The sequence below is a fragment of the Myotis davidii genome, unplaced genomic scaffold (assembly GCF_000327345.1).
Source record: "Myotis davidii unplaced genomic scaffold, ASM32734v1 scaffold6, whole genome shotgun sequence".
Classification (NCBI taxonomy): Eukaryota; Metazoa; Chordata; class Mammalia; order Chiroptera; family Vespertilionidae; genus Myotis; species Myotis davidii.
The window spans coordinates 16,097,623-16,123,502 of NW_006383011.1; the positions used below are offsets into that span (position 1 = coordinate 16,097,623).

Sequence of the window (25,880 nt, forward strand, 5' to 3'; positions counted from 1 at the left end):
CGCATATTACAGAGCACTTACTTGGGGTAAGTGGGCTTTTCCTATACACACACACACACACACACACACACACACACGTAGAAAGTTTGCATTGGCCTTTGGGTATTTATAGTTGGTTTAGGGAGATAAGTCATTTGTGCATACACCTCTAACAGAGAGTCAGATTGTATATGCTGGGTACCAAGAGAGAAGAGTAATTAATAACCACCAAGGGTTCAGATGAAGGGTTCCTAGAAGAGGCTGGATGTGAGGAGTGACGGGAGCTGGAGAACCCGAGGTGTGCGGCTGCGTCTAGGCGAATGGAACAGGCGGGGAGGCAGGAATTTGCCGGGCATGCCTACAACTTGGGCAGTGAGAGGGAGGGATGAGGGCAGGTTGAGATCCGACAACGGACGTGTTACTTTACAGGCCATGGGCGGTGCCCAAAGTCTCAGAAGAGGGTGGTAAAAGTGGGCAAGCTCTTTGGGTCTATTTGTAAAACTCCTTCACAAGTGATTGCTTTCCATTCCAAATCGAAATGGCTGTCCCACTATAATCTGTTGCTCCCCAAAATAGTACCTAAGGGAAGTCCATTTCAATATCCTCCACCACCCCCACCCCCACCCCTCAGTCACATGGAGTTTGCTGCATCACTCATACGGGAGCTCTATAAAAATAATATGCCCTGGAGGCAAGGAGGTCAGGGACAAGAGCAAGACCACAGCCCAGAGAAGCTCCCACCTAGCATGAGAGGAAACAACACGAAAACTACTATTTTCAGGGAGAGGAAACCTACTTATCCTATGGATGACAACGATGGCAGGATCCTAGGGTTTGTAGGGCAGGAAGACAGTCCACCACGGGGGACTAGGCTAGGAGAAGCGGGTGATGGGTTGGGAGGGGGAAAGGGCAAAGTCATGTAAAATGGATAACCCCTTTTTGCTATTGTAACGGTTTATAATTTGCTACAGGTGTTACCATAGCAGCGACCCTAGGGGACATTCACTTCAGCAATCCTAAAGGCAGCATCCTTACATCTTATACACCAGCGATGGCGTGCCGGTACACCTCTGAAAGAGGCCATGGCTTTGCAGAAGTAACACTGATGGGGGAGAAGGGACAGCACTTAGAATCCTGGGGGCGGGGGCGTGGTTGGGAAAGCCCGAGGGGGACTCTGGTGATGGCTGCTTCTGTCCTTCATGTCTCTCCCACTCCCTAAGCCCTCACGGCCAAACACCGCTGTCCTGGGGGATTATGAGATGACAGGACACGCTTACGTCTGAGGAGGCTGCCAAGAAGGCCCCTGGTGTGGGCTGAAGGGATGCAGCTGTTAGGCGAGGAGGCTTACAGGTGGGGTACTGGTGTTCTCTCAGCAAGTTGGCTGAGTCTCCGAGTGCATTCTCATCGGGAAGGTTCCCCCATGCTGCCTCCCCCAGGTGAGAGGGAGATGCTTAGAACACGGTCCATGTTCTCAGACCACAGAGATACCGCTGCACCCCAGGATGTGAGGACCACAGAGAGCTGTCAGCCTGGTCGCCCTGCTCAGCCGCCCTGCAGCTTTGCAAGTGAGGACTTTTCACCACCCCCGGAGGAGAAGTCACTGAACTCGCTAATGGGTTTACAGAATCGCTAGCCATGTTTTGCAGGTGGACTTTCCTCCTTGTATCACAGCGAGGGCCATGAGGAGAAAGCAGTACAGGAAACATTCATTCAGATAGGCAACTTGAGAAGCAGGTCCTTATGCCTGGCCTTCTGTTACAAGGACCCCAGCAAACCCCGCTAAACATCATTTCCTCCACTTCTATTAGAGAGAGGGAGGGGGAGAGAGGGAGAGAGAGAGCTGGAGGGGGGTGATTTTGTTGTTACAGTTTCCTTTTTCCGGATTCTCTCATACAAAATGATGTAGTTGTTTACTTTAAAGCTCAGGAGTCAGCCAGCATTGTATGAAACGCTTTCCCACAAAAAAAAAAAAAAAAAACCCATAATAAGACAAACTCCTTTCCACGATGTTTAAGCAATTAGCAATACGTGTACAGGCTTGCCTATGCTCTCGCTCTAGAATCCGCTCCTTCCTCCTGTCCCAGGAGCCAAACACCCTGAGAGGAGGAGTTTCTCTTCCATGGGGGTGGGGTCGGGAGGGGGTGGTGTGAAGAGGGGGATAAAGAAGTCAGGGACAGATGAGATCTTCATTGGTCCCATCCCAAAGCCACTTTCAGGGCTCCTTCTCTTCAATCCTTCGGGAAATGAAATTCTGAACCTCAGCATGCTCACCCCTAAAATGGGGGAATAATAAGACGGTCAGCGGTGTGGTCAGCGGAAACCACACCTGTCAGGGTGTGGGCAGGTTCTCTGAGGCAGCACAGCAGGGTGAGTGGTGAGCACTGGGACAAAGTTAGGAGCGGCTCGGGGTTCGAATCTCAGTTCCACTACTCACTAGCTGTGTGATTCCGGAAGGCATTCTGGAGCCATTCCGCCTCTCCTGATCTCAGGAGACCCACCTCATCCATCCCTGGCAAGGGCTATGGTAATTGACATGTGTAAAGAGCTTTTAAATGTATGCAAAGTGCTGTAAAAATGTCCGCCGCTATTATTCTTGGCTTATAGAGAAAGCTCTATAAACTGCTGCTGGTGCTGGCAGCAAGGAAGGCTGCTTTCCACCGGCGGTGAGTCCGGGGAAGGGCGGCACAGGAAGGGACATGTCCCGGACAGAGGCTAGCTATGTCAGAATCTCAAAAGGACACGCAGGTATGCATACAGCCTAAAAGCAGAATTCATCCCTAACTCTGTAGGTGGAAAATGAAAGGTGTCTACGGTTTTCATGATATAAATTGCCACATGACATGTTTGACTACCTCGTCTCGGCTATAAAACATGGCTTGAAAAATGTTGGGCAGCACCAAAGTGGAGGAAAGTAGGGAAGATTTCTCCCCTGAAGAGAATGCATGCTGAAAGAGTAAGGCTGGGCTGGGTCATTTCCTGAGAGTCCTCAACCTATGAAAGGGAGGCCCCAGGCCAGGGGGTTGGGGGTAGACCAGCTCTCCTGTGGATAACCCCTTGAGCTCAGCCCCAGCCTGGCCTTGGTCTTGGGTCAGGAGATGGGGACTATGCTTTATCCTCCCAGCTAAAGGGCCATGTGACCAGTTGCCACATTTCCTGTCCTTGAGTCAGACCTCCCTGCCAAAGACAACAGGAAAAGCAGGACTTTCGTGGCACAATAATGATATGCAGACTCCGTTCTCCAGCGCAGAGGTTACTATAGTGAGAAGTGTTTTTGAGGGGCATCATTATTTAAAATGCCAGTATCTATCCATGGCAGCTTGGGTACCTTCGTGGTCTTGTTCTCTCTCCTCTTTTGTTATAAAGCACGCTTTCCGAAGAATGTATATAACACATATATTAAAGAATAATCCAATAAAGCAAACTCCCCGTTAGCCATGATGCATCTGTACAGATAAGAGATGATTGCTGGACCTCAGATGTTCCTTTAAACCACACTCGTTGCGTCCCCTCCCCTCCCTCACTCCATCCCCACCCAGGGTAGGGATAATCATCGTATGGACTTTCCTGGCAATCCCCGCCCTGTTTTTCTTTTTAGTTTCATCACCAACGTGTTTATCTCTAAACAATATATTGCTGCATGTATCTTTCTGGGACTTACATCTTTTATCTGTGTCTCTCCCTATTTAATCACCAGTTCTTAAGGCTCAAGTCTCAGTTCTTAAGGGCGTATCACTTTCTCTATTAAAAATGTCCTTTTAAAAAGTCCCTCAAGCATTCTCCTTAAAATGTCATGACACAGGAATTGAACTGATGCATTCTGTTCCCTTGGATGCAAACTGCCACACTTAGGGAAACTGTGGTCAGTTCCTCACCTTTTCAATTCAAATACCATTTCCTGACATTAAAGTGACAACTTTTTGGTAGATTTAAAGATCAAAGAGATATACATTCAAACCTTCCAAATTATACAGTCTTCCAAAAAGAGGTTCATATTCTTTAAAAAAAAATTTATTCCAGAGATAGAGAGAGAAAGTAAAAGAAAGAGAGAGGGAGGGATACAGAGAAAGAGAGATCAATGTGAGACAGAGATATTGATTGGCTGCTTTCTGCACCCACCCAGACTGGGGATCAAACCCGAAACCTGGGTATGTGCCCTGACCAGGAACCAAACTGTCACCTTTCTTTGGTATATGGGACAATGCTCCAGCCAACCAAGCCACTGAGCCAGAGCCCAAACATCCCGATATAAATATTTTTACATAGTCTTCTATGTTTCTCATTTAGTCCAACTGCTCATACTCCTTCCTGTTTTTTTCCTACTTTACCTATGCAGTCTAAATGTCCCTTAGTATAAAACTGGGATTTACCTTAACCTTTGAACGATTTGTATAGATTGAGAAAAAACACCACCAACCCTCTACACTTATACTTTTCCCCTCCCAAAAAAATGCCTATTTGGATCAAATCGGCTTTTTACTCTCACAATCCCACAAACTGTTCCTACCATTTCCTACAGCGGAGGAAAGAGCATCTGAATGCCTGCATTTTATGCTAAAGGTGGCGCCTTCAAGATTCACGAACTGGCAAGTAGCTGAAAGAGCTGAACAGAATCCACCCTTGTTGGGATACAGAGGCCCAGGAATCACACAGTTTTTGAGGTGGAAGCATCTATCACTTAAAGTTTATGGAAGGACCCAGTTCGTTTCTGCCTGTGGCATCCACAAGATACTGACTTCCTGTGTTTACCCAGTGCCCAGGACAACAGGCTCTCTTCAGTTCCCATGGCGATGAGCTGAGGGATGCGAGTTAAAGCTGCAGAGATCAACAGTGGGCCAGGCAGCTGGATGGGACGATCTGAATGACATAAACATCTACAACTGTCTCAAGGGTTTGTTCCTTTGCACACAATGTCATGATGGCACAGAGCCAGTCCCACATGCTCACCACGCATGGCTCTTGCTCCTGTGATCAAGTCCTTCATATGCCAGAGGAGAGGGTTCCTCCAATTTGTAGGTACATGCCTACTACTCAAGCCCTCAATCTTGTCTTTCTCTGACTCTCTAAGATAATTTCTGCTCCACTCATTTTTGCACAGAATCATACTTCATTCTCTGGTTCAGCTGTGCTAGTCTTCCCTCCCTACATAGACTAGACATTCTTTGGACAAGGGTTGTGCCTTTTCTATCCCTGGCATCCCTGGTACTGAGCTAAAGACATACCAGGTCTTGAAAAAATACATACCAGGTCTAATATATACTAAGGCAGAACCCTTCCTCCCTGACTGATGGTACGTGTTCCAGGTATCTTCCCCTCCCTTCCCTGGTACAGCTCCTCCGTTGCTGCTGTGTTTAATGCCTCGCATTTTGGCTACTCTGCCGATCCCCTCTACACGTCAGCCACTCCTCTGGCAATCCAAATGGATCTTGCCAGCCCAAGGTGCTTCCTAGTGAATTCGTCTGTAAACATTTTGTAAGCATTGGCATTTGTAAGGTGAGCAATCACACCTAAATTTATTTCCTTTTCAAGGTCAGCTTTTATTTTCAAGTTTTCTCCTAGTGCACCTACTTCTTTGTGAAGTTCACTTCCAAGTCACTACATTAAGAAATTCTTCCCATATCTCTAGTAAAGTCCCCCAAAGGAACACAACTATGGGTGCTTTAGACTACGGAAGAATTTCAACTTCAATGGCATCGTGTTTCATTTGGTGTTAACATTGGTGAGTCTAGAAACTCTTCATAAATTAGGGCTTGATAAAGGAGGCTGGATTTAAACTATTCCCTGAACAACAAGACAAAATGGGCATGAGTGAGATAAATGATGGGAGAAACACTGAGAGCAAAGACATCATTTCCCCACCACTCCCATCCCTAACTCATACTGTACTGCACCTCCCACCCCATACTGCTTTCAGAGGACTATGGGAGGCCCAAACCAAGCCTCAGAGCCAGAGGAGGATAAGGAGCTTAGTTCCCTAGCAACCTGCACACATGCTCCCAATAAAATGGATTACATACTGCTGATGAATCACAAGTGAATATCACATTGACCCAACAGAGAAGTTAATGCCTATCTCCTGCCTCACCAGAGGGGTCCTTCCTGCACTGTCCCTGGAATGTCAAGGTGAAAATAAAATGCTCTGGCGGGGTCAAAAGTGGATGTTTCGACTTCTTATTGCCTCTGCCAAAAAGGTTCCCATAACAGGAAGAAGAGGGGCTGTTTTTCCTTCCATTACTTTCCCAATATAATTCAGATTGCCTAAAATATTACCCCCAAAGAGTTATTCCAGGGTACCCTGGGTAACAGACATAAGTATTCTGGTCACCCACCAAACACAAATTAACCAGCTACCATTTTATATACACTCTGGTCTCTTACGAGTTCACCATCCTCAGGAGCTTAATCTCTCCTGATCATCAGACAAAAGGAAGTTTCTCGAAGCCAACTAGAGTAGTCCCCTACCCCCTATCCATGGTTTTACTATCAGGGGTTTCAGCAACTTGCCGTCAATCACAGGTCAAAAATATTAAAAATTCCAGAACTAAAAAATTCCCAAGTTTTCAACTGCACACCATTCTGAGTAGCATGATAAAGCCTGATGCCTTCCCACTCTGCAAGACGTGAATCATCCCTTTCCTCCTAGAGTATCCACACTGTAGACATTGCCCAAACGTTAGTCACTTAGTAGCTGCTCCGGTTATCGGACTGTTGCAGAATCCCAGCGCTTGTGTTTGTGTAACCTTTATAGTGGCCTAATGCTATGTCACAATGCCTATGTCGCTCACCTCACTTCACCTCATCACCTTGGCACCCTATCATCTCACATCATCACAAGAAGCGTGAACACAGTGCAATAAGATATTTTGCGAGAGGGAGAAACCACATTCATATAACTTTATTACAGTACTAGAGGCCCAGTGCATGAATTCGTGCACGGGTAGGGTCCCTCGGCCTGGCCAGTGATAGGGGCCTATCAGGGCCTTCTTGCCCAGGCCAGATGGGCCAGTTGGCTGGGGGGAGGGACTGCGGGAGGTTGGCCGGCTGTGGGAGCACACTACCATCAGGGGGCAGTTCCTGCATTGAGCGTCTATCCCCTGGTGGTCAGTGTGCATCATAGTGACCAGTTGTTCAGTTGTTCATTCGCTTAGGATTTTATATATATAGATATTGTTAAAATTGTTCTATTTGTTGTTAATCTCTTACTGTGCCAAATTTGTAAATTTATCACAGGTATGTATGTATAGGAAAAAACATAGTATGTACAGGGTTCATATTATCTGTGGTTTCGGGCATCCACTGAGGGTGTTGGGACATATCCTCTGAAGATAAAGGAAGGACTACTGTACCTGGGTTTGGATCCAGGATCTGCCCCTTCTAGCTGTGTGATCTCTCTTTGGGGATAATGATCCTACCTCAGAGGGCTAATGTGAAGATTAAAGGAGTTAGGATGTGTAACATGCTTAAAGTTACACCTGGCATATAATGAGTACTATATAAATATTTGCTGTTATCATTATTATTGAGGCAAGGATGACCCTGAAGTGGAAGGGGGATACTAGCCCAGCTAGTACACTTTACTACGACAACTAGAATGCCTCCTACCAGATCACTGAAGGTGTCTGAATTTGGAACCCTGATGTAGAACGCCAGCCTTGTGGACATAAAGGCTTTCGTCAAGATAGGAACCTTTACTGAGCTGAGTTTGGAAAAATGGACTCCAGACAGAAACATTGTTTGCTCATGCGCCAGAAACAAGTCTGTGATGACCCCATGGTGGTTCCCAAGGAGCTGCATTTCCACAGATCTTTAGGATCAGATTTACAGCCACATAGATCAGGATCTCTGCGTTCTCCCCCACCTTTTATCATGAGTGAAGAAATCAATGCCCAGAGAACGCTCTCATAGCAGGCATCAGTGGCAGAAGCCAGGGCCAGAAATATAGTTCCTTGACTCATGATGCCCTCTCTCCTGCATCCTGTGTTAACCACAAATCAATATGGTGCCCAGGAACACGAGTCGCCAAATGGGCTGCACCCACCACCTGGCACAATCTGCAAAGGCGAAGCACGAAGGGCCAGCAGGGGTGTCTGAAGCACCTGAAACCACTGGAACAAAAGTCCAGGTGATACGAGAAAGGCCCCTGCTCAAGCTGAATAATCTCAGCAGACTGGGCGGAAGCTTCTCTACAAAATGCCCTGAGCATAAAACAACATCGACCCCTATCAAAATTCAGTATGCAAAAATAAACACTAAAAAGGAAAAGGTAAATCCTGAAATCCAATAGATGGCATTGCGAGGTCTGACGTCAACCAATGAGGAAACTGCCTTTGTTTGGTGAAAGGGTTAGATAATCTGGACCTCTGGTTTTAGATGTCCAGATGAAACTTCTTATTTCAACTTGATCATTATGCACCCACTGAACTGTGGGCAGTGGACACCCTAGAAGAGTATAGGTCATAACCCAATAGCAGCAATCCGAGTCCTTGTTTCTCCTCAGTCCAGGGTTACACAGTCAACATTTTCTAGAGTATTCAGCGGAGCGCGCTCCCTTCTTCCCAAGCAGGCTGCCTTCCCAGGTGCAGGAGGGACGTGCAATGGCCTCTGGTGGCTCTGCCTTCAGAAGGCCTTGCACCGCCTCTGGCTTGTGACTTACTGAAACAGCTCCTCACCAGCAGCGCTGCTTTCTGTTTTCCCCTTGAGTCCACACCACACAGAGCTGCCACCTTGTGCTCTATGTCATCACTTCCTGTAATACCTCCAAGGAACCCTTTACTTGCAGAATCAGTCCAAACCCCTGTCTGGCCTTGTATGAGCCCCGCAGCGTAGCCCGCGGCTCCTCATGAGGTTCTTTCTCACGCTTTCCCAGTGGGTGCCTGTTGCTTCAGCAGCCATATCATTACTTGCCTTAAATTAGGGGGTTCTTCCTGCAAACTCCTCCCTCCCTGTGCCTTGCTCCTCACCTCCACCCAGGGACGCCCCCTCAGAGCACATTCCTCCTCCACGGAGGTCTTCCTCTCCCACAGGAGGCAAGGGTGAGAATCGCTGGTCTGAATCCGAGCTCTGTCATGAAACTATCTGTGTGACCTTGGCCCAGTTGTTAAGCCTCCCTGAGCCTGCCCAGGGAAGCAACAATACCTATACCCCGTGGGACCTGTGTAGGAGTTATGAAATGAGTTCTTGCACAAGGCTTGCCACATACTAGGTGCTCGCTAAGTCTCTCCCTCTGTACCACATACTACCTTCAGTCGAAGTGACTGTGTGATATATAGTGTCACCTCTCCTTGAACACAGGCGTCCCAGTCCCTGCTATCTCCCAAAGGCACCGAATAAGGTTCTGGCACAGAGCAGATTCTCACGCCCATTACCAGAGAAGTGTCATATCCTAGTCACATGCTCTCATGCTCTCTCTCTCTCCCTCTCTCTCTCTAGGATGGAAAACCTTCAGTGAGACAAAGTGGTTTAAGCATATGCTTTTAAGGATTGTTTCCAACAGATACGTCTGTGAGTGATCCAACTAAGTGAGAGGCAGCACTCCCAGAGAACACCAGAGATGTATGTTTAGAATCTGCTTCCAAAATTCCCTCTCGACTCAAGTCTCAGGGACATGCCCATATTAATAATGGACGGGCATTTGTAATGGAAACCTTCAGGAAACGATGCCAGCTTATACACATCTGGTTACATGTGGGTAGTTAGAAGGCATCAAGACTTACTCCAAACTCTCGGCAGAAGTTGCAGTGGTTTAAACCTTTCTTTTTTTTCTTTTTCAAAATGAAATTCTTTCTTCAAATGATATTCTACTTGGAATAATAATATGCGAAGCAGCTGAAAGTGGAATTTCTCTGAATGGAGCAGAATGAGGATATTGGAGGTCCTCCTGCCACAGCACACGCGGGGCCCGTGTGTCCAGGAGTGTGTGCAGGGGCGCTCGCATGCTAAGGCGGGCTCCTGAGGCACCTCCACAAAACCTACTTCAAAAACTACAGCTTAACAGAATAAGCAAATAGTTTAGGAGAATGGGAAACTATACACCTTACTGGTTAAAAAACATCTACCAGAGGCACACAAAGACAAATGAATATAATGTCAAAGGAATTGAAATCTCGTTCCTATGACCGACCTATGAAATATATCGATGTCAGATTCTTTACAAATTGCCCTCAAGTAGTTTATGTTACAGAGAAAGAGAAATATAAAGAGAATGAGGTGGTTCTATGGCAGAGGCAGATGGCATCTCTGGGCAACACCGGGCAGTGCATGCTGGTTCCCTCAGGACCAACATCAGCTGCACGGGAAGCAGGGGGTTCATTGGTGACCTGCAACCCCCCAAACACAGGTTTTCTCTGAATTTTGAACTAGAATTATGCACATCAAAATGGTAATAGTCATTACAGAATCATTCTTATTGTCCTTTGTGAACTTTCCAAATCTTTTTACAATGAAAAAATATTCTTTGTGAGAAAACATTAAATATGATTATTTTTTAAAAGCCAAGGCCAACAGTTTCTGAAGAAGGACAAAGCACTTGTGAGGCTAGGAACCACTACCTTGTTCACCACTAAATCCCTCACAGGCAGCATGTTGCACGCCATGATGCCCGTGGCATGGTACAGAGTAGGTGCTCCATAAACAATGGCTGAATGGACAGGTGTAAGGGTCTCCTCTCATCCAGCCCATGGTGCACGTAAGTTCTGAGCCAGGCCCCTTTCTCCTCCCTCCTCTCTTGTTCTCACAGAAAACAGAAACATTTCTGGAGACAAGCTGATAGATAGACTCTGCTACTCTTACCAGCTTAAATGGGCATTATTTTTTTAAATCCCAATCTCACTGAGTGCAAGTGAAACAGACCCTTTCTCAGGTGTGTGACAGCAAATGGAACCTGGAAGAGGGGAGTTGGAGGCGAGGACATGTAAAGTAGAGAATTTGGACAGGAAGGAGGGGTTGGAGACAAAATAACGCCCTGTTGGGGAACCCGGATTCCAACCCCGGTGCTGTTGCAAACAGGTTGTGAGATCGAGCTGGGCCTGTTTTCTCATCCCTGAAGGGAAGCCATGTCCTTGCCTCACAGAGACATCATTAGGAAAAGCGGGGGATGGCTGATTAAGTAAAGGTATTTTTTAAAGCAAGGCTCCTATTCAAATGCAAGGTTTCCTTAGAGGCAAAGAAGTTACATAAGGCAGCAGCATCCTAGATTAAGAGCCAACAGGTAGACCTCTCTGCCCTGGGGGCATGTGAGCATTAAATAACTTTACAACCTTTTGTTTCATCACACAGAATGCTTCCAGACCTGGTCCTCCTCCTCCATGAAGCCTTGCTTGATTATGAAAAGCACGATCTATTTTCTCTGACTGACTTGGGTACCCTTGGCCTGTCTGCACATAGACAGCCTCCAACCCCCACTCTCTCTCATTCCTCACCAGTCCTGACAGCCCTCAGAGCTTCTGTCCTCAAGTGAATTGAGTTTATAATCCCACAAATCTGACAGAGGCCCCAGCATAGAAGTCTGGTCACACCCTGCAGTGATCTGCACACAGTAGACCCTCACTGAAGATCTTTGTTGGCTGATGAAAAGAAATGGTGCTGTTGACCAGCCCACATGCTCAGGCAGGAATGATCTTCAGGACTAAGGAGACAGTATGCTGGAGACCGATTACTGACAACTGAGAATGCCAACGCCAAACTCTACCACAGACCTCATTTCACTGATATCTGTTAAAAATTATCAAGCTATCTCACTTTGAAATATTTCATTGGTAATCATATTGATTCCCAGGTGACCATTTGACCCACAGACCAACTCTTGGTGTTGAACACCTTAATCCACACTTGTGAGGCATTCACCAAATCCAACAGAACCCCTCCAGCCCCCGAGACTTCACGCTACCACAGGAAAAAGACTCCGGTTCATTCAGTTGCTTTCCTGGTTCTTGTAGATTTAATCTGACATAATCAACTCTTTTTTTTTTTTAAACAAAAATCTACCAAAGGCCTAATTTTTTTACTTTTTATTTTGCTTTCATGTTTGCTGTTCTTCAGAGTCAATGTTCAAAATACACATCAGAGTTCCTTGAAACTATAAGTTTTCCCTGAATTGTCAACATGCCTCAGCAGTTCTTACCCCAATATAATCCTATATAATAAAAGTCTAATATGCAAATTGACCGAATGGTGGAACGACCAGTCACTATGATGCGCACTGATCACCAGGGGGCAGGCGCTCAATGCAGGAGCTGCCCCAAGCTCGCAAGCCCCAGGCCAAGAGGGAGGTGATCAATGGCAACAGGGGACAGGACAGGTGAGTGAGCAGTGCCAGGCCGGCCAAGGTAGGTGACAGCGGGGGGAGGTCGGGAGGGGGGACTCCCGATCACCCTGCCAGTCACCCCACAGATCAGCCCTGATTGCCGGCTAGGCCTAGGGACCCTACCCATGCACGAATTTCGTGCACTGGGCCTCTAGTATGATATAATTAGCTAAAAATCTGACAAATGACCAAATAAGTAACTACTGAATTCTTAGCTCATACTGATAACTAAAACTCATTTAAAAAATGTCTCCAGCTGCTTTTTAAGGATTTTTCCATCCTGCATTTCCCCAGGGCAGCGAGGGAGGCTGGCCCAGGGCGATTCTTCAGGAGCTCACCCTCAGTTTCCTGAGCAGTGGCTCACACAGGCAAAGCCCTCCCTGAGCTGGCTTCCCAGGCCTGGCAGGAAATGCCAAAGAGTGGGGGATGGAGTCGATTAGGGAGAGAGAAAGAAGAAAAGTCATGGATGAACTTATTCAAGTCAGGGTTTGTGGGATCCAGTTGGAAGATGATGATTCACAATGGGGATCATGCACAGAATCTAAAAATGCCTGAGAACTTTATTTCCTGTAACTATAAAAACAAAAACAAAGCAAACCTACCACCCAGAGGCTTTCCTATCCCTAGGAAAATGAGAGCCCAGAAGGAGCAATTCCTGAAGTCGCTCCTCCCCCGATGGCCTGATTCACCAAGCCCCTAACTTTCAGAGCCTAGTTAAGTGCCCCCCTCCCCATGAAGCAGGCTCACAGTATTACCCTCCCCTCTCTAGCAACCAGTATCTGATCTTGTAGATGCAAGAATTTCCCTATTTTTCAAATATCCTCCACTTCTTCCTCTCCTTTCTTGTTGTTCAGCCATTGTCATTTCCTTGGAGGAAGTAGGACACAGAATGCTTGAGGGGTCTAGCTTTGGAAAAATAATAATGAAAATGAAATTTGGGGATAAATTCTAGGTCTTATCAGCCATCTCTTTGCCTTTATCCTCTTCCAAATGCTAACCATGCTTCATGGTCCAGGTTAGATTCTACCTCTTCCAGGAAGCCTTCCAAACTACCTTCTGCAGGCCTTCAAAGAAATCACCTAAATGGCTCCATCAGAAGAGCTACCATGCTATAGAATATCACTCTGTGTGTCTTTCTCCCCACTAGATAGAAATCTCCATGAATTTAGAGTCAATAGCTTGTGAGTGTTGTAGCCCCAGAATCTAACAGTGTCTGACATGTAACATATGCTCAATAAATACATGTACATTCATTGAAATAATTACAGGCCATACCTTTTATTTCTAACCAAAAAACAATTATTATGTGTACGTGCATGTATGAAAATATTAAGCATGCTACTAATTTAACACCATTATGTCTCTGGCAATGTTAAAGATGAAGGTCTTAGTTTCTCATGCACACCAACAGGTAGAATTTCTGTAATTCTTTATGGCTATATCTGTCTTGATGAGCATATCCCTTTATTAAACAAGAATTATGCCCAGGGATTTTTAATTGTAAGAAGGAGAACCTGAGAGAAATGAGGCTACTCCATCTTGCCTGGAGTCAGGAGTCCCTTAGCTTCTTTTCATCCAATACATTTGACAGTTAATTAAATACAATTTTGTAGCATTCCCTGGTTGTTTCCATTTATTCTAGCACAGCATAGAGGGAGCTCCAGTCAAACACCCAATTTAAATTTGATTAAAATTAATGTTATTCACGTAATTTACTGGTTTGTCTGCCTTTTCTCACTGGCTCTGGAGAGCTACCATTCCACTGGCCTTTTCCCAACCAGATCCCAAGGAGGATGATCAGCGTGCAATGAGCCAAGGGCAAGTGGGCTTGGTATTCAGAAAAGGCCAAATCCTTCTTTAGCTGTAACTTTGTCATTCAATGGCCTATAGTGACCAGAACTAACGTTACCTGAGTTCATGAATGATGCCAACGGGTTTGCACAATCATTGCCATCAGTCATCCTATCAGACACAGTACCCGCATCTCACACATAGTCAGTGCTGCCAGCAACCTATGTAATAACCAGAAGCCGTGTTCGATCTCTCTGGAATGCTTCCATAGGGGCTGTTTTGGTCCTACAAACTGAAAAATAAAGGCTCGCCTAAAGATAATTAAACCTGACCTAACACTAGCGATGCTCTGTGTGTCTAAATTAAACAAGAAGGCAAGACATCCTAGGATTGCAATCGGGTCTTGTGGTCCTTAATCACGTACAAAGTCCTGGTTGAAACCAATCCGGGGAGGCTCAGAGGAATGGTCCTTTCTTTTCAGAAAAAGTGAAACTAAAGCAGGACCCAACCATGGCCACTTAACCCAGCTCCCATTCCCAGCCCAACCCTCCCCATTCTGCAAAGCCTGGTTTGAGCTCCTTCCCCTCTTCAGACACTAACCACCAGCACCCTCTCCTCCGATTCCTCCTGGTTTGAACACAAAAAAAACTTGCTTATGGTAATTAGATAACTCCCGTTCTTTATTTAATAAACCCACCTACTTGAGAATCATCTTCCTTTTTGCTGAAAACCCCACATCTAGCACCGAACTCCGAGTCAGGTGAATAACAGCTACCCATTAAAGCCTTGCCTACCGGTCACATTTTCTAAAAGTTTAGTTGGAGGTTTATAAAATGACTCTTCACAGCATTCCTTTCATTAGTAAGTGAAGGTCCTTTGGTGAAGTTAAATATGATTCCCTTTAGGAAAATCAGATGCACAGACATCTGTAGAGTGAGGCGTGTTGTGTTCCCCTGACTAGTGGAGGCACAGGACAAAGTTGCTCCTGTAACTGTGGCTGCCAGATAGTGGCCTGAGAAAGTGTTAGTAAATCTCTGAACCACAGAGGAAAGTCTCTCCTCTCCCCGGCCTCACCCCCAGCCACCCAGACCCCAATCTCCACGTCAGTTTGGTTGTTGTTTTCCCCTAAAGGAAACCCATGGTGTCATTCACCGCCACGTTGTGCTCCCAACGCTGCCTCCCGATGAGGAAGTCAGCCTTGTTCTGAGATGCACCAGGAGAACACCGCTGGCCCGGAAGGCACCATGCTCATGCCCCACACACTCACCAAGGGGCGCGGGGCAGCTGCTCCTCCACAGTGACTGCCAACGCTCCACCAGCTACAGGGGACTCACAGCTAGACTGGCCCCTCCCGGGGTGTTAGTGCACACCTACAAGGTGTGAGGCTGTCAGACAGGCACCGGGGAGATAAAGACATACTGGACACATTTCTCACTAACCGAGAATCATGTTCAAGTGGAGAAAAGAAGAAAGTTGACTCTGATCCTCTATCATCATGTCGGGCCTTTGTGCGTGTACATATACACACAAATGCACAGTCAAACAGATCTTTGGCCCTTTGTAACTCAAGTAAAAAACAAGGGCAGCTAATATAAGTCCTGTGCTTGTTCAGAAAAGGGATTTCCACATTTTCTGAGGATATTTCTTTCTTCTGAGGGATCAGAGGGATTAGAAAAATTCCATTAGATGTGGTTCTCAGTCTGGAATGGTGGGGATCAAATAATTACGAAATAGTAGATTACATAAAAGTAACTTTTTTTTCATTGCTGGTCTCCTCCGGGACTTACTTAAGCAAGTGTATATTGAGATACTCCAAGAGAAGTCAAGATGGCAGCGTTTCAAAGTATGTGCCACAGAGTCCTTCATTCTTAGAGTTTCCCAAGTGAGGAGGGTTCTGAGAAACACTCTTTGGGAAACAATGTGCCAAAGAGATATAAGTTCCCTGAAGTCAGGGTCTCTGCCTTGCTCACCAGTGTATCTCCAACACCTGGCACCAGGGAATGATTCGATATAATATAATTAACTAAAAATCTGCCAAATCACCCAATTTGTGACTGTTGAATTCTAAGTGGAAAGACACGGGGGTGAGACTGTGCCAAGAGCAGGGACTCGTCTCTCCATGATTGGCACCTTCACGGTCTGGGCTCCCGGTGGGCACAGGTAAGGGTTTCAGGTGAGGTTGCCTTCACCTTTGCAAGAAGCCGAGAGCTACAAATCCGTAAGGCATCCTAAGAGACCTTGACCTTTTTTTTTTTCCCCCTAATAAGAGCTTCATAAAGAATGCTGGCATTTCTCTTCCTCATTCAGAATAAGAAACAACTCAATCAGAGGTCGGACTTTCTGATGTGGTTACAGATTATCTTTGTTTCTTTACTGCCACCTTCTGGTAACTGGGTTCCTACATGGTAAATTTAAAATGCCGCTTATTTGTATTGCCCTATGGCATTTTAAGCACTTGTTTACATCCTTTACCTCCTATGACATTATGCAAGCTAGGAGCGGTGAGGGTGGCCTTTATTCTCTTTCATTTGCCCTGAAAACAGCATAGAGCTTTAGTGACTTGCGCAGCGATAAGTTAGAGCAGAGCCAGAACGAACCACACCTGTTGGCTGGGCTTAGTCATTCGGCTTTGTCCAGCTACATCTGCAAAGAGTTCCGCGGCTCGCTCTCATCCCCTCACAAGCATAATCCTGGATGGAAAATTCCAGGCCTTTACAAAAGAGGATGCTTTTCAAATACACCCTGATCTTCTCAAGGGCAAAATCCATTCCACTTTACAAGGTTTTTGAGAAAGAATGTAGAGGCTCTATAATTGATCTTTCATCACAGTTAAGATGTCCCCCAGCGCTGCCCCATGATGGCGACCCACTAGCTTCGGCCTGAGCATACCTTGGTTTGGAAGCAGCAATAGAGTTGGGTTAGGTACGGGTGTTTCCGCGCTAGAGCCAAAATCCTCTTCTCTGTCATCGTGCAGTCCACATCGTCGTCCTGAAGGATGACGTCCTTCTTCAAGACTTTCACAGCATATACTTCGTCTTTGCCTTTGAGCTCCGCCAACATGACCTGCAATCAATCAAAACCACTCTGTCAGTATATACACGTAGGGAGAGAAGAAACACGCATCAATACCAAGTGCTTAAAAACGGACTCCTTTCATTCATTTTAAATAGTATCAAAGCTTTTAAAAATGTCTAGAGAAACTACCCATCCCAGTACAGCTACTACCACTTAATTACTTTTAATCTCTAACACGGTGTCTGGGCAAAGAAAAGTTCAATGCACATCTGCTAAATAATTATCTACATGTTTATATACATTTGTCATACTTGCACTTAGAGTATGGTAAATATAGCATAGCGTGTTTTTTTAACCAGACAGTGTTTTATAAGCATTTTTCTACACAGTCTTCATTTTTATCATGGTGTCTGATAATTCAAGTAAATATTACAATTTAAACTTTTACCTCCTAGGAGACACTTGAGTTACAAGTAATCATTAAGTACTACATGAAAACTGCAAAGAATATTTTTGTACATATAATTTCTTTCTTTTTTTTGTCCTCAAGATAGAAAGTGGTGGAAGTGGAAGTGGATTATGGGGCTAAATATTTGCACATGCCTGATTTTCAAAAAGGATGTACAACATAATGTGCCACTAGCAAAGGAGACGTGCTTTGGTTTCCCAGCGATTTACCAACATTGGGTGCTTCACTTAAAAAGCTATGTTGTTCATGTAATGAGTGTGAAATGTTACCTCGGTGCTGTTTTAACTTGCAATAAACTTTTTAAATATTTGTTTTCTAAGTAAATTTCTTTTGTGTGAACTATTTGTCAGTTTCCTCTTACGTATTTGTATGCACTGGGTCCATAAACATACTATGCTTAATGAGGGAATTCGGGATGTTACTGTGAAGACATTTAGTTGCCCACATAAAATGCAAACTCTTTAAAACTAGCTCACTGTGACTGTGATTTTTCCTAAGAAACAATCTAGATGCTTCAGAATCATCAGAGTTCCCATCCTGGCCACACACCATATGGAACCCTGTAGCCTTTGAGGCTGCTCGTTGCCCATGAATCTTGCTCACAATGAAAGCTGCTCACATCCTTGAGTTATGCCGGCCAGAGGACTGGGGTCTGCTTCTTATTTAGCCGTCTCTAAAGAATGTGATTACTTCAGCCTTTGCCATTTAAGTAGATCCAGTTACTTCCTGCAGCATTGATCTCAGACTGAGATGGGGCAGGTGAGATGGGCCAGGAACCAAGCTCTGTACCCTGGAGGCTCACAGAGCCATTCTCCTAGAAGTGGAGTGGCTCTGTCCCCCAGCAAGCCTCCTGACCCACAGCCTGACTCGTGAGGGCAAGTGATCCCGAGGAGGTCCCAGAGGCAGGTGCCTGGGCTCCAGGGTAGGGCCTCTCTACTCCGGGAGGTCCTCAAAAAACAATGCTCATCCACTCCCAGGCATGGCTTTGCGAAGCGCCAAATAGCAGAGATCACAGCTGAAATGTTAACCAGCTTCTTAGGCTCTCTGCCTGTCCATCTCTTTTCTTTAAAGAATTATTTTTATTGATTTCAGATATGAATGGAGAGAGATAAAAAAAAAAATCAATGATGAGAGAGAATCACTGATCGGCTGCCTCATGCACGCCACCTACTGAGGACTGAGTCCACAACCTGGACATGTGCCCTGACTGAACATTGAACAGTGACCTCCTGGTTCACAGGTCAATGCTCAATCGCTGAGCCACACCAGCCAGGCTGTCCATCTTTTTTTCTAAATGAGCAGGAATTATTTTTCCATCGCACCCCACCTTCAGAATGGTGGCTGATCACCAGGAAGCAGTATTTGAGCACCCTCTGCATCCACACTCCATACCACTGTGTCCGTCCCAGTGGGGAGCAGGATAGGGAGGAGGATGGCAGCAAGGGCAGAGGTCCCTGATCCAAGAGAGGAGGTGATTATTCCCATTTTCTGGCACAAACAGAGGTTAAACAAAGCGTTTAGTAAGTGCCAGAAAAGTCAGTTACGTAACAGCTAACTTCCATGGTAACATGTGCTAAGACTTGTTTTGAGCCCCAAGTTCACAGAGGGCACACATGCTGGAGTTCATTTTCAATGGCAGCAAGGGCAGAGGACCCTGATCCAAGAGAGGAGGTGATTATTCCCATTTTCTGGCACAAACAGAGGTTAAACAAAGCGTTTAGTAAGTGCCAGAAAAGTCAGTTACGTAACAGCTAACTTCCATGGTAACATGTGCTAAGACTTGTTTTGAGCCCCAAGTTCACAGAGGGCACACATGCTGGAGTTCATTTTCAAAGTCTATATAATGAATTAAAACCAGAACTTCAGATGACTCTCTGATGGAGGGAAGAACAGTATTGTTACCATTATTGATAATGGAATGCCAAGCACATGGAAAGCAATTTAAACTTTTCAAAGTGCTTTCTCACCTATAATGTCACTTGATTCCCATCCCCATTTGACAAGTGGGCTACACGGAATCCCAAAGAAGGAAAAGGCCCACGCTAACGTCTCCCAGACAGTTAAGAGCAGAACCCCAGTTAACTATCTGCTTGGCCTCAGGCCACTTCCACTCAATAAGGAAGGAAAGTAGAACAAGACCAGGCTGAAAGGTTCATCTTATATCAAACAAATGAGGGGCCGATGCCCAGGGCAGAGAAAATCAGCAGTTCTACCCACACAGGCCACAGACCTTGCCAAAGCTGCCTTTGCCCAACACTTTGATGAAGTTGAACTCGTCCAGGCCCAAGCGCTTGGTCTGGCCTTGCCGGACTTCACCGTTCTCTCCGGGGCTCGCCAGCTGGCCGTCAGTGGACCCTGCTGCCCTGTGCTCCTCCCCTCGGTTGTCAAATGACAAGGCCTTCCGGATGTTGTTTTCAAGTTCTTTTAATTCTAGAGCCGAGGGAGACAAGATAATGCATTAGTGCACAGCTCACGAGCCCTCAGATTTCAGAATTTCACCCCCATGAGTCCCCACCCATTTTCTTTGGCTTTTCGTAACAGATTCAGTATGGCATTCCTTTATGTTCCTTCATTGACACACTTTCATTGGCACTTAACATACAGTAGGGCCTAGGCATGCAAAGGGGAGGACACAGCCCAGCAACCAACTCCTTCAGCACAGACTGGACCACGGCCACCTCACTGAAAGCCCCCTTCGGCTAGTGGCCTGTCCAGTTGTTCTTGATTAGTGCGAGAATCCCAGCCTTCTCGGGCCCTGCAGAGTTCCAAAGGCCACGAATAACCTTTGAGTTTCCTTTGAAGATTAGAGTAACGACTCACTGGGAACTGTCATCGCAGTAATCTTGGTGATGGAATTATTTCATCTTCTACAGGACTTTATGTGGCTTTGTTGCTGGGTTTACTCTAAATACCCATCCCATGCAAGGTTATTTAACAAAACAAGCAAGGAGCTTATCATTAACCAAAGAACTGTTTCCCCACAGGGACAGGCTGCAAATGTATCTCAGATGGGGCAGGCTTCTCAGCACAGTTTCACAATGGTGAGGCCGGAGGGGCGCAAGGCTGTAATGCAAACTCCCTGGGGCTGATAACGCTGGGTGAGCCTTAGACCTTTTCTCTTTGAGGAAGCTTTATTGTGAGCTATTAACTCACCCAGATGCACATTCCTCTTGTAGATATGGGCGTCTTGAGCATAATCCAATTTTAAGACACTGGTGAATAACACTGGGATTACACAAGAGGAACATAGACTCTAACGCGTGGGAATCAGAATCAGGCATGAGCGACCAGGAGCTTGACCTAAAGAGATCTTCAGCTTCTTTCAGAAGACTGAGGCCCACAGCAGCTCACTCGAGGAACCTGGGATCTTTCGTAGATCTGGTGTTTGGCTCCCCTGAGAAGGGGAGGCATGGGGAGAGCTTCTGAGCCTTCCGCTATCCCCCGACCCAATCGTCAGATTCCTATCACAAACTCTTCACTAAATAAAACTTTTAGTCTCAGCATAGAGCAAAAAGTCTGTTTCCAAGGCAAGTTATTAAATGGATTTTGGAAGATAGAACTTGGGTGTTTAGGGATACTGAAGCTCGAAGAAAATGTCTATGTCCTTACAATGAAGCAAAGAGAAACCGTGTCTTATTTCTGTTTCATAATAATGCCAGGTCTTGCTAAGAGGGTTTTCACATTCATCTGTGCACATGTCACTGCTGGGCAATACTGGTGCCTGCATTAACTGGGGACAGAGAGAGGCCCTGGGAGATACTGCGCCCTGCCAAGGCTGGGCAGCTCCCTGGGCAGAAACCACATAGAAAATGGGTCACCTCCCTCTTTCTAGGGCCTCTTTACCTTAGGACCCCATCTCCTGGAAGTTCTCAAAGGGAAACAGGAAAACACCCACGCTGGTCCAGGATAATACCTGCTGGTCTGGAGCTCACCGAACATCATCAGATGCCTTACATTGGGTTCAGCCGCTTTTGGGCTGATGCACACTGTAAATGTGCAGCAAGTTAAGCAGAGCAGCACAAAGAGAGACTCAGACCAATTATTTTGTGGCCTCAGGACTGGCACAGCGCCCCGCAGCTGTTTTATTTACTCCTGGGTACGAAGAGCTGGGTCACATCTGCAGGGTGACCCAGGAGGCGGGTTTGATGGCACAGACCCGGAGAGTGGGGTCCCTAAGCCAGGAGGGGCATGGTCTTGCCCTTTACCACTGGCGTGGATCCACTAACCTTTGGACAAATCTTTGCATGTCTCTGACCTTCCACTTCCCGCCATGTAACACGGGGACAGTAAAGGAGCACCAGCATAGAGTTGGTGTGAACACAGAATTTGGATAATGACCACAGAAGGGGCTTCAAGATACCCAGTCAATCTAACGCAATACAATTAGTCCTGCTCTGCAGATGCGTATTTCCCTCCCCAGTGACGCCTGGTTCTGGTCACCAGAGGGGAAGTTTGAAGTGTCTAAGTCCCTTCTCAGCCTCACCATTCCACCAGCAGAATCAGAAACCTCTGCCCGGCCAGCGTGGCTCAGTGGTTGAGCATCAACCTATGAACCAGGAGGTCACAGTTCGATTCTTGGTCAAGGGCACATGCCTGGATTGCCAGCTTGATCCCCAATTGGGGCGTGCAGGAGGCAGTTGATCAATGATTCTCTCTCATCATTAATGTTTCTCTCTCTCGCTCTCCCTCTCCCTTCCTCTCTGAAATCAATAAAAATACATTAAAATTAAAAAACAAAACAAGAAACCTCTGATTACTTTACACTCATCCCTATGGGAAGGAAGGAGATAGCCTGAGCTGAGCTTGAGAGAGGAGCGAGGCCCAGAGCTGGCTTCCTGCCCACTTCTTGCAGTCTCTTCCCCAGCTTTGTCCTATCTCCACCCACCCACCCTGGCCAGGATAGGAGATGTCTTCCCCACCCATCCCCTGACTCCTGCCCTAATCTCAGGTTTCGGGTGTGATGGTTAGAGTCAGGAGGAATTAAGTCAAAATGAGTGATGCTGACAGGCCTGGGGCCCAGTGGTAAGAGAAGGGGCTATACGCCCTCTCTTACTCAGGCCTGGAAGGGATTTAAGGTAGAAAGGCATTTACTGCCTTGCCCTCAAGACAGCCTTGTAGAGTGAAGGAACTGCTAATGAGTCAACAGCGCCACTGGCTGTTTCGGGGACCCAGGGCCATTCTTGGGGAGGGAGGCCTCAGCTCCTCTGAACTTCTGATGACCAAGCTCAGAGGTAAAGAAGCAAATCCGAGGGTCTCACCCTGGTCACAAGGGGAGGTGGGTGCTGACTTGGACCGGTCTTCCTCAGAGGGTGAGCCTCCAGAAGCGGGCTGCGGGGACTCGGCACCTGCAAGGAGCTAGAGAGGGGGGAGAGGAAGAGGGGAGAGAGACGTCAGAAGCGAGGGTGGTGAGTTTCCCTGAGGCCAAAAGCTTCAAGATCTCCTACCCAGCACCAAAGGGGTTTCTGGTGCAGTAACACTGCTGAATTGATCCTCTGAAAGCATAGTCTCAAGGTTTTCTTTACCAATTAAAGGAAAGAAAACAAGAGACTTCAGTTTGTTCAATTATTATTCTGCCCAAATACAACTGACCTTTTTAAACAAAACTCAAGCATACCCCTTTCATAAAATCTCCCTCGCCTGTTCAAGCGATGCAAGTTACCTTATCCAAAGCAATGTGACACGGTCATACCACCAGTTTGGCATTTACTCATTGTCTTGTTCAGCTCTAGTTAATACTCTCTGTATGTGTATATTATGTGGGGCTCTCTGCTCAGGTAGACTATGGGTTTTTTGCAGGATGGTATTGGTATCGTCCTGGTGACTCATACTAATGATACACATACTAATAGATGCTCAGTAAACACTTTCAGATGTACTGATACTTGTTAGCAAAGTTTAAAAGAATGAGTGAACTCTCGTTTTTACACAAATGTTGACATATCCCAGTGAACTCTCGTTTTTACACAAATGTTGGCATATCCATTTAAGTTCCCATTAAAGTCTGAGGTTTGGACTACGAGACCACAGCATTTCTGTTCCCTTTTCCTCTTGGTCTACCAGCTATGTGCACACATCCTTTCTGGATGATGGACTGACTACTTGCAAGGGGCAATGTGAAGGAAATGAAAAATCCAGTGAGCCCAACTCTCCTGCAAAGAAGCCCTTTTAGTTTCTGACCAAGGGCACTTGTCTCCCATCCTCTTATACAAACCTGAGCTTATACTTAGTTCACTTAGCTTATTGCTAGCTTTTGCATCAGGGCATTGCAGCAATAAAAATACCAGAACTGCACTCCCTTTATCTTCTACTCTACTTCTTTCTGAATTTCTCCATGTTGGCTTCTTACCACCGGATTCCCCAAATCCAAGATAGACAGATGATGCCCACATAAGTATGGGGAAGAGGGCAGGTACTGAGTTTTCTTTTAAATGCTCCATGACAATCAATACTGTCTCAATTTACTTCTAGCAAGGAAAAACAAAAACCCCCGTCTCCTGAAAATGGCTCTCTCTAGAGCTCATCAATGTGTGTGTGTGTCCAGCCTTGTAATCACAAGGTGTTTGTACCTCCTGCCTCTTCAGCAGGGCCCTAGCACTCCTGGGTGCTGACATTCTGCTTGCAATGTCAATGCCTTAGGTCAATAACTTAAGTCCTGTTTCAACCAGTGGGGTATACAGAGCTGAGAAGAGCCACCAGAAGCCCAGAATCTCACAGTCAACCATTAAAATAGACTTCATTTCTGCAACTCTTGCAGAAGCAGCTTTCTTGATTGGGAAGGTAGAGAAGCAGCAGCTTAAGAAGATGAAAACAATCCACACCTTCCCATTCAAGGGAGAAGGCTCTTCTGAGAGGCACCAGGGAAAAGGCATGGGCAGCTTCTAAAATGAGAAGGGAAACACAGAGCCCTTCAGAAGGTGTTTTACGGCAAAATTTAGAAGAAACACTTAGGGGTCAGAGCTAGATGTGCTTCTCTAGGGAAAGCTTGAGAATGCCTGATGCCGGGCAATGAGGGCCACTGTCCACCCACCGCCACCAGGATTTTCTTGCCCAGTTAACTTGGTTCTGATTTTGTCATAACTTACTTTTTCAAAGATCGCTTACATTTTCCAGGTTAGCAGCCAAGGATAAAAAGGGCCTTCAAAGCAAATGCCATGGGCACCCTTTAGCTCTATTTGCATCTGTGGGCCCTGACTTACAAAACAACAATTTAGCAAACAGATCTCTTCCTACTGACATTCAGAATGTCACATGGACAGAGACAGGGCTTTGGTCTGCAAAGAAAAGCCCAGATGTTTCATGTCATGGGGCATTAACCACGTCCCCCGGGCAGCCGAGTGCCGGCGCTATCACAGATCTTGGCTTGCTCCCTAGAAAAGAATGTGGCTCCAGCTCTTCATCCCTTTATCCTCGTCGCAGTGATAGCAGGGCAAAGTGCAAACACTGACATTGCTTTCATGCCAGTTCTGGAGGCAGATGCGTCTATTTCCTGGTCTCCAGTTGGCCTGCTTTTTCTAGAACAGTGGTTCTCAACCTGTGGGTCGCGACCCCTTTGGCGGTCGAACAACCCTTTCACAGGGGTCGCCTAAGACCATCCTGCATATCAGATATTTACATGACGATTCATAACAGTAGCAACATTACAGTTATGAAGTAGCAACGAAAATAATTTTATGGTTGGGTCACAACATGAGGAACTGTATTTAAAGGGCCAGAAGGTTGAAAATCACTGTTCTAGAAGAAATTCTAAAGTCCTCCTCTAGGTTCCCCTGAGAAACCTAACACTTGAGGCTCCCCCTGGTTCTGGAACTGGAGGAGACTTTAATGTTACCTGCCTGGCCTCTATTTCTTTTCCTTTCAAGCACGTGCTGTTTTGAGTACAGTGTCTCAAACCCAGCAATCTTGTAACCTCGCTCCAAGGCACTGCCAGGAAGCCAGCGCCGAGATGCAGACCCACAAAGAGCTCCAGAAACACCACCGAGTGGCCTGTTACCTTTTTCCTCCTCTGGCCACTGTTGGTGATTTTGTCTGGGGTGACGCCAAGGTCTGCCAGGACTTTGGCGATTCCTCTGGCGTCCACTCCACAGTTGGGAGCCACGTTGGTCTCGCAGCGTCGGTGGACATTCATCTTGCAGACTATAAGGAGACATGGAAGAGAAACTTCACAGTGTTCATGGCCTAAAACTATAATTTTTTTCTTTCTAATTGTTAAGTACTGCATGTGCATTGATAGGATTTGGGAAATGCAGAAAGACAAAAAGAGGAAAATAAAAATCACCCATCGTCCCATCACACGTAACTAAAATCATCCATGAAACCATCACACACAGA

General features: G+C 46.2%; 1 protein-coding gene across 1 annotated transcript in view; it reads right to left on the reverse strand.

The window, feature by feature from the left end:
• Nucleotides 1–25,880, reverse strand: part of PRKCE (protein kinase C epsilon) — a 446,492-nt gene that overhangs the window by 127,895 nt on the left and 292,717 nt on the right. Inside the window, exons 7-10 of the mRNA XM_006778637.1 lie at nucleotides 25,543–25,685; nucleotides 22,811–22,907; nucleotides 19,783–19,982; nucleotides 16,958–17,131 (exon numbers count right to left, since the gene is read on the reverse strand). Coding sequence (XP_006778700.1) covers nucleotides 16,958–17,131; nucleotides 19,783–19,982; nucleotides 22,811–22,907; nucleotides 25,543–25,685 — 614 coding nt within the window. The remainder of the gene's footprint in view (nucleotides 1–16,957; nucleotides 17,132–19,782; nucleotides 19,983–22,810; nucleotides 22,908–25,542; nucleotides 25,686–25,880) is intronic.